Below are 9,074 nucleotides of genomic sequence, written 5' to 3'. Positions count from 1 at the left end.
AGCCTTTAAATTTTTTTTATAACAGGAGTGGGTGACATGGCATCCATGTAAGTTGATCTGTGGCATTTATAAGATTATCAAAATATACATAGATGTGTGTAAGCAAACTGGTCACATCAGTTGTTTTCTCATTTGTAAATGCATGCAATGCTTCAAGTTGCATCACATTGCTTAGGCAAAGTGATCCTGAGTGCAGCCAACTTTCCAATTAGCCATTCATTGGGAAATATAGCAAAGACATGTAACTGAATAGTTTAATCATCTGTAATTAAACACTTGCTATTAAAGATGGCTCATCAAATTTTACAATTGGATTACACCCACAGGTCACACCACCATGCAAACCAATCCAAAGCTAGTTTACATACAGTCCAAAACGTTTGAGGAATTACACAGCTAATGGGTGGAGTATTTCAAAACTTGTCTTGCTAAATTACATAATTCATTAAATAAGATATTTAAATAAAAAATGGAAAAAATTTTGGGGAATGACATAGGTATATACAAAGGTGTTCATTTTTCATACACTTAACAAACTAAACTAAAAGCAAAATGTGCCATAGACTACAAAAGTATTATTAATCCAATTATTATATATATTTAGTGCACATTAAAGAAAAATGTTTTCTTCTGTCATCTAAAACTGTTTGCATGCCTTGCTAAGAAAAAGTAATAGTGTGCCACTGTATAATAGTCAGTTCAGTTATATCTAAATCTTTCAACCTCCATTTCCAGCAGTTTGTGATGGATTTACTATTATATATATGTTTTAATATCGATATCTGTTTAAGTTGAATTTATATTGAGAAATGTACATAACTTATACTGTTAAATATGTATTGTAAAACCCCCGCCTATTCTCTAAAGTTGTTAAAGATTCTCGAGTATAAGAATCAACAATATATATGTGTACATAAATGCTAGTGTAGTGTTTGTATTGTTGTGTAATCTGAATTTTTGAGAAACTATAAATATAACCAATGCAACGCACCTAAAAACAGTATCTATTATTAGTTTGCTATAGTTGGTATATTATAAACCTCAGAAACTATAATTGTGATTAAAGCTTATTAATCGGAAAACTTAAGATATTTGACCAGGAACATTTATAAATTCCGAACATTACAAATCATTTAACTTCAGTGAATTCACATCGGACATTAGTACTTTTATGAAAGCATTACCTAATGTTATCGGTAGAAAAGATTGGTGTGTGATCATTGAGGACCACAGAACTAGCTAGCTACCTATTAAGTAAATTGTACCTATATCAACTCAAAATTAACTACTGAGCCACTAGGGAGGATTACTATGTTTGAATAATTTTAAATTAAGTGTAATTGAACATTTTTCATTTGTTTATTTTTTTTTAGGTGCTGTAACACCTGTTAAAGACCAGGCTGTATGTGGTTCTTGCTGGAGTTTTGGTACTACTGGAACAATTGAGGGGGCCTACTTCTTGAAGGTTAGAATCCGTAAATTATTTTCTTCATTAATTAAGATGTATTATTGTAACATTTGATTTGATGTTGTTGATTCATCGTTCCTCTTATCCAGGCCCCATTTGTACCTTTAGCCACTTGCTCCTTATACCATCACTTTCTTGTTTCCTTCTCCTTATTGCTTATGGTCATTGTAGATCTCATCTTTATGCATTGCATGCCTCCTGTACCTTGTTTTACAGATCTTTCTTGACTGTTAATTTATTTCTAAGACTTGGGTGGCTCAGGAGGGAGAATGTACCTTTTCTCCCACATTTCTTCCATCAATGGTTATACTGAACCTGATTGCCTTTTGTGTCCACTATGGGTGGTCAGGTATTAAGTGGCATGCATGGTTCCATTTTAGGGTTCTCACAGTCATTTATTCTTGCCATGGAACCTCTCTTTTTTTCAAAGGATCTCTTGTCTACCATGCTTATCAGATGGATTTGTCAGCTCATCCGGATAATCTATTCCTCCTCTGGATGAAGATGCTCATAGGCTGTATCACATCTCGTTGCATCACATCGGCCAATTGACTCACTCTCTGGCCTTGCACATCAGACAACTCTTTGAGATCCTCCAGGCTTAAATGTGAACTCGAACAATTTTATCTCTCTTATTCTCCATCATGTGGTAGTATCATCTCCCTCAGAATACTATCTCACTCTAGACAACATTCTCCAATCTACTTACTGTCTTTAATGGGTGCTTCTTTTATTTTCTTACCAGTTTATATCATTCTCACATTCACTTCTTGGAACCCTCCTGATAACTAGTGTTACCTCACAGGGTATACTTACTTCCATAAACACACATCAAGTGTGTGATAACAGAAAGCATCAAACCCATCTGCCCTGACTCCTGAAGTGCCCACTGTTGAGATAGGGTTTCTGCAAGATCACCATGATGGTGTTTGTAATATTTCATTTTCTGTTCCAAACTGTATCTTCCATGGACTGTCATGAAAAAAGTCAGCACCAAAAGAGTGTCTGCAGGTTTCCCTAGCCATGTATGCTGGCTTTTCTAACTAGGTTTCATGGTAACCCATTACACTTTTTCCAGTAAAAGACATTTGCAGTAAGTAGAAATGGTTAGGTCCGGGCACCTCTCGAGTATCTTGCCAATCTGAATTTCCCCCCTCCTGTTTGGAATGGATCATCGAAGACTTGCCACTCTTAGTTCCTAGTTGCTTGAGTGGTGTACCTTGAGAATTCTTCACCAGTTGTATAACCCCTCCCAAAAGAGTTAGAATGGGCAGCAGAATGCAATGGGAAGTAAGGCAGGACTTTCCATGTCAGTGTAGTGCAAGTCTGTCTCATTATATAATACATCAGTTTCCTGGTGGTTTGGCCCGGAAGAGACTTTGCTCCTGTTTCTGTAAATTATACAACAGAACACATACCAAACTGTACAGTTTGATCATTGCCACAGTAAATCTCACGTCCAACTGACCTATTGTGTGCAGATACTCAGTTGGTCATGCCCTTTCTGACCATCCCTGTGAAATATTGGCTGATTTTTGCCTTTCTCCTTTCATACTTCCATCCAAGAAAGGAGTGTGTACCCTACATGAGATGGATGCAGCCTCCCACGAATGTTACCCCTCTAGTAAGCTTCCATTATATAGTATCACATTGCATGAGCTTTCCCCTTCAGTTGTCTTCTTCAAAGGGAGCTCGTCTTGATATTTACAATTGCACCAGCTCCTCCACCATATCGATGTAGGATTCCAGCAACTGTGTGCAGAGAGGTAAGTATATTATTTCAGAAGTAACATTTTTCTTACCTGAAAATGTATTTCTGATAGATTGTTATTTCTATGGATACCTTTCTTCCCCACTACCACTGCACATTGTTCTTGCCTCTAAGAATGAAGTTAATTTTAAGTGCAAGTGCTTATGGGGAACTATTGGTGGAGGGCTATTGTTACATGATGATTACATCATGCACTCGTGCAGTTCACATTAAAATGTGTCTTAGGTAGGAGGTAACTCAAGGCTAGTGGCATGCACAAAATCTCGAAGGCATACAGACAAGGAATAGCTACTATGTGCAGAGAGGTAAGGAAAATGTTGACTTTACTACCCCATATAAATAATTTTTAAATATTGCATTAATTTCTGTAGTTTTGTATAATATATTGTGCAGTAATATCTAAAACAAATAGAACAGACAATGAACTGAAGTTACACCATTGTCTGGGTACAAAATAAAAGTTAGTCTATTTCAATTTGATTATACATGTTGGCACATAGATTAGTGCTTTTCATCTGTGTCAATGGTTCACCCAGGGGTTTTGTTGATTTTATGTTGTATTCATTCTAGTTGGTTTGATGTATATTTAAGTCATAATAAAGAATTTTGCATTTAATTTAGTAATTTATGTCTTTTTTATTTTTTAACTGGAGTGATTGAGGCGAATGATATTGGAAAAGCATGAGAAGCACTGACATGGATTTAAGCCTATCTTGCTTAATTAGTTTGGTAAAACTAAAAAGTAATTTGCTGATTAACAGTATGCATAAAACTTTTTTAAACAATTTGAATCTTGTAGATTGGTCATTCGTTCAAGTTTTTTATGGGCTTGTTTATTCTGAACTAGAATATATATATATAAAACAATCTTAAAGGAGAAAGTCTTGCATCAGTCAAAACTTAAGCATATACTATGAAACTAGACTACAGCCCAACTTGTGACATATATATTTATAAATGTGCATGAATAGAGAGATTTTTCATAATAGCAGTCTTGTGAGCTAAAGTATACAATATGTACATATAGATGGATGCCTTTGTATGTGGAAGGATGGTTATAAATATTTGGATACCTTATTTGTAGGTATATATAGCTATTTTTATCAGTACGTTAAGGTAATTGTACCACTCAGGTTCACTGCTGTGGTCAACGACTTTTATTTCTTCTTCAGACTGGGAATCTGATTCGTTTATCTCAGCAGCAGCTGATTGATTGTAGCTGGTCTAACCAGAACAATGGTTGTGATGGTGGCGAGGACTACCGTGCTTATGACTATATAATAAAAAATGGTGGTTTAGCTGCAGAGGAAGATTATGGCCCTTATCTTGGTCAGGTAAAGTGTCAGTTATTCTGATAATTTGTTGTTTTCTTTAAGTTTGTCATTTTTAAGGACTGAATTTAAAACATTACTCAAGTTTTTTATATAAGAATTTATTTGTAGTGTCAAAATTTTAATTAATTTTGAAAACATTTTTTTTTTACTGTAATATTTTATGACTCAATTTTTCAAGTTGTATGATGAAAAAACATAAGAGTAAAGGTGAGTTTTGTTTAAGTTAGAAAAAGCTAGTTATGACTACTTAGTTTTATTTGTTATTTTGAGATTTTAAATGTTTATTTTTAATACATGTTATTTAAAATGTATACTTTGCAATAAATCTGCATACATTTATAAAATGGAAGTTATATAAACCAAAATTATCCAGATAATCTTTGCACTTAATATATCACATTCCTTTCTATTAACTTAGCTAGGAGGAAAACTTGTGCCTATAATTTGTAGTCACAGTTATGGTCTGACAAGAGTTAATTCTGCTTTTATAATTTTATTTCAGAACCAAGTGGAAAAATCTCTAATGTGTCATGAAAAACATAAGAAAAAATTTAGAAGATAATCATTTCATCCAAAAGTGTTTTAAGTTATTTTAAAATGACATTTTTTATTATTGTAATTATTATTTACATATTTATTTAGGATGGAAAATGTCACGAAAGAAATGTAAATAGGACTGTCCAACTAATGGGTTATGTAAATGTCACCTCAAAAGATCCTGATCTGGAAGCCTTGAAACTTGCCTTAGTCTACAATGGACCTATATCTGTATCTATTGATGCTTCACATAAAAGTTTTTCTTTCTATTCTAATGGTGTATATTGGGAACCTAAATGTGGTGAGTTCTGGATAATAGATATAAAAAATGTGTTTCAAAAAATTGGTAAGTCTCTCATTTGAATGAAATGCGAGTCAAATGTGAATTACGAAATGTGCTTCCTAGTATGGATAGAAATGGTCATCATTTTCTCATTTGAATTAAATAATGAAAAGTGGATGTAAATTACATTTGTTTTTAATTATTGTTATTATTATCTTCGGTATAAAGTCTAATTTATTTATGTAATTTTCATTCAATTTATCTTGAAATACATTAACTGAAACCAATAAACAACATTAGCATACTTTGAACTGTATATTGTTGGATTATTAAATCAGAATTGCATAAAGTCACAATGCAAGCTTTTGTTTATTTTGAGCAATGTGGTAAGGAAATGGACTGTTAGTCATTGTGTGAGGTTTGTTGCCTGATGTTTTGGACTTTAGATAGTATTGCATGTCATAGTTCAGCTCTTATCAGTACCTGGAAATGAAGCATAATACAACTAGCATAATGCCGTTGCAAGAAACCCCTGCAATTAAGTATTTTTTAAGTGATTTCTTGTAAAAACGTGCTGTTTTGCAATAACATAGGAAAAGATGGCTAGATGCCAAGGTTTTGGGATTAAAGGTTAATTTTGTATGGGGAAATACTGTTTTCAAATTATCTCCTGCATAAAGTGAATGTTGAGTGTGATATAGTAGATGATGAAGTATTTACCACAAACCTTCTCTTTATAGGAATTGAGTAAGCTCTCTCCCTTTATTCTGTTTTGTTCCTTTGAATACTCAGTTTTTCTGTATTTTATGCATGTTTACATAAATGTAATGCATTTTAAATTTTGTTCTTAATTAAAATAATGTTTTATTTGACTTGCTTGTTTAAATATTTTTTGTCTTCTGGATCTCAACAGGTAATAAGAATGATGATCTTGACCACTCTGTCCTAGCAGTGGGTTATGGTATAATGAACGGTCAGCCATACTGGCTCATCAAGAACTCCTGGTCCACTTATTGGGGGAACGATGGTTACGTTCTCATGAGTCAACAAGATAACAACTGTGGGGTTGCAACATCACCTACCTATGTGCTGATTAAAACCTAAGCAAAGTTTTCTGTTTATTCTAAAAAAAAGTTAGAGAAGAAAGATGTGAAAAATTGTGATGGAAGATAATTAAATGTTTCATTAGTTGCATGATCGATCATACATTCAATTTAACAATGACTAAATTTTATTTGATACGATTTTTACTTGTGCCACAATAAGGAGACGTTTATTTTTACAACACAGAAGTAAATGTTTTCTTATAGATTAATCATTTCAATGGCTTCATGAATCAGTGATGCTAAATGTGCATCATATATGCTCAAGCAAACAAAGGAGAGCCAAGTGATAAAACGTACTTATTTGTATATATTTAAAAATGCTTTCTTTTGTTATACAGTGGTGCAATACTTGTATTGATAGTGCACTGTATTATAATAATAAATAAAATAATGGTTCTGTCTTGTTAAATTTTGTACTGTGTTATCATTTTTGTCTGAGATGCCAAATACGAAGAGTTCGTATTATTATAATTACTGTGATGTACCAAAAGTATCTCTTAAATTAAATTAAATCAGTAAAAAGAAATCTGGCCAGTACACTTCATCATATTTGAATTTCCAATATAATGTCACTACAAAAGTAGTTACAGTCAAACGTGTGTTCTCTAGATTACGTAGTTCACATCTGATAGTAATCTAATGATAAATTCACAGCAAAAACAAAACAAAAAAATCTGGTCGTCAAGATTGCAGATCTATTGCTGGTAAAACAAACTTCTATGCTATGTTTGTCAAAAAGAAATGTAAAAAAATAGAAATACTATCAAAGAAACCTATGATTTAGGTTGTTTATGAACTTATTTTAACAAAAACTTTTGTATTGTTATCTAGACACATGAGGTTCTTCTAAAGCTCCCCTTCCCATTGATTCAGCCGTTAGATTAATTGCTTATTATGCAACAAATTGGTGTTTGATCCTAATTTTGGAGATGGTGGTCTTATTCAATTATACAGTTTTATGCTAAAACAATCTAAAGAACGAATGTTTCATTGGTATTTCAAATAACCCTCTTGTTAAAGCACTTTGTCGACAGGTCTGAATTGTTTTAACAATAATTCAGTGTTTTTTCTGAGTACTTTGCATGTTGTCTGATTATACTGTATATGAGTATTAGCCATATTTGAGAATTTTAAGTTAATTTAATTACAGTTGGTTTTTTAAACGTATAAGAAACTAACACAGTTGCAATGTTTCATTTTTCTAGTACTTGATTTTATTTTTAATTATAACGAAGTAATTAGCTGGTCTTATAAGCAGATATTTTATTAGCACAAGTTTGGTAATAGGCAGTGCCCTCTTCAGGCATGATATTTTATAACGTTTATTTATCGTGTTTACACGCAGATAAAAAATAAAAAAATTCAAATGGGGAATTTTTAAACACTGGTTAATTTTTTCTCAAAAACGTTAAAGAATAACGTTCTTCAAAACAAGTAGTAGAGTTATATACTCTTCCTATCACAAATACGTATATTTGAATTTATTAAAAATATTTCAACAAAGCTTTCAAATATTTGTCAGCCCTGCAGGTCTAAAACTATTCAGACTTAGTAATTCGTTAACAGGTTACAAAACTAAATCGGGTGACGTATGTAAAAGTTACAATTGAGCTTCTTGATTTTAATGAATTAACTACGAATTTTTAAAAACATATTAATAGCCTGTGAATTTTTAGTATTGGACCTTTTTAATTAAGAACTATAAAGGTAAGGGTTTTAGTTCTGTTTCACGTCATTTTATAATTATTAAATAAAACGGTTGAGGTTAGAAGTCTTGTAGAAATATAAGCTAGTCTATTTCTACTATGAGAATATTTTAAGGATGTATCTAAATATTAAGAGTAAACTGCCTTCCCACAGCCGGCTGCAAACATCGAAAGGCAGTAGGGGTTGAGACGACGTGTGTACAAGCACTGGATTCCTAACCTCTAAATGATTTTCCCATATTTGCTAACTAGTTTGACATCGGCGTCTGGTTATTGTCTGATAGATGGAATATCCCCATCGCGTTTGGGTGCTCTGGCCACAGACATATTATCCGTTATGAGTTTTAATGTTGACAACAAGGAGCGGTAATGGAAAACTTTTGATTTTGAGTTATATATATTATGGAATGTATCGCAAAAAAAAAAAATTGAACGAAACCTTTGTTCGTTAAAGTTTTGTCCACAGAAGTCGCTAAACAAAAACAAAATATTCCCTGCTAATAGTTTCATGTGTCAAACGCTTGAAAATATCCGGTATAAGGCAAACAATCGTGGTGAAAATTTACTTTGCCAAAAAAAAAAAAAAGATTTAGCGTATTTTCGAACTCTATAGGTTTGCTCTGAAAGCTTTTATTTATTGATTTATTGTACAGATTAAGTGTTTCCATAAAATAGCTGAGTTTTGTTACACATTTTCGCTGTCGATATGTTATTGCATATCTAAGACGCTGGGTGTTTCGACGTCACGTTTTGCATCATCAAAGTTGGCTACATTTTCTAAAAACTCTCATAGCTATGGTAAAATTATTTGGTATTAGTACGCGTTACAGCCTGGTATAGTGTATGACTTAAAGAAGCGTTGGGAGGGG

General features: G+C 32.7%; 1 protein-coding gene across 1 annotated transcript in view; it reads left to right on the top strand.

Moving 5' to 3' along the window:
• The window catches only part of LOC106460263 (digestive cysteine proteinase 2-like), a 32,022-nt gene extending 25,114 nt beyond the window's left edge, over nt 1–6,908 (top strand). Inside the window, exons 8-11 of the mRNA XM_022387477.1 lie at nt 1,374–1,465; nt 4,412–4,573; nt 5,216–5,411; nt 6,307–6,908. Of these exons, the coding sequence (XP_022243185.1) occupies nt 1,374–1,465; nt 4,412–4,573; nt 5,216–5,411; nt 6,307–6,497 (641 nt within the window). The 3' untranslated portion in view covers nt 6,498–6,908. The remainder of the gene's footprint in view (nt 1–1,373; nt 1,466–4,411; nt 4,574–5,215; nt 5,412–6,306) is intronic.
• Nucleotides 6,909–9,074: the final 2,166 nt, after the last annotated feature.

Source organism: Limulus polyphemus, unplaced genomic scaffold (assembly GCF_000517525.1).
Source record: "Limulus polyphemus unplaced genomic scaffold, Limulus_polyphemus-2.1.2 Scaffold33, whole genome shotgun sequence".
NCBI classification, from domain to species: Eukaryota; Metazoa; Arthropoda; class Merostomata; order Xiphosura; family Limulidae; genus Limulus; species Limulus polyphemus.
This window is presented reverse-complemented; position numbering and strand designations above follow the sequence as displayed.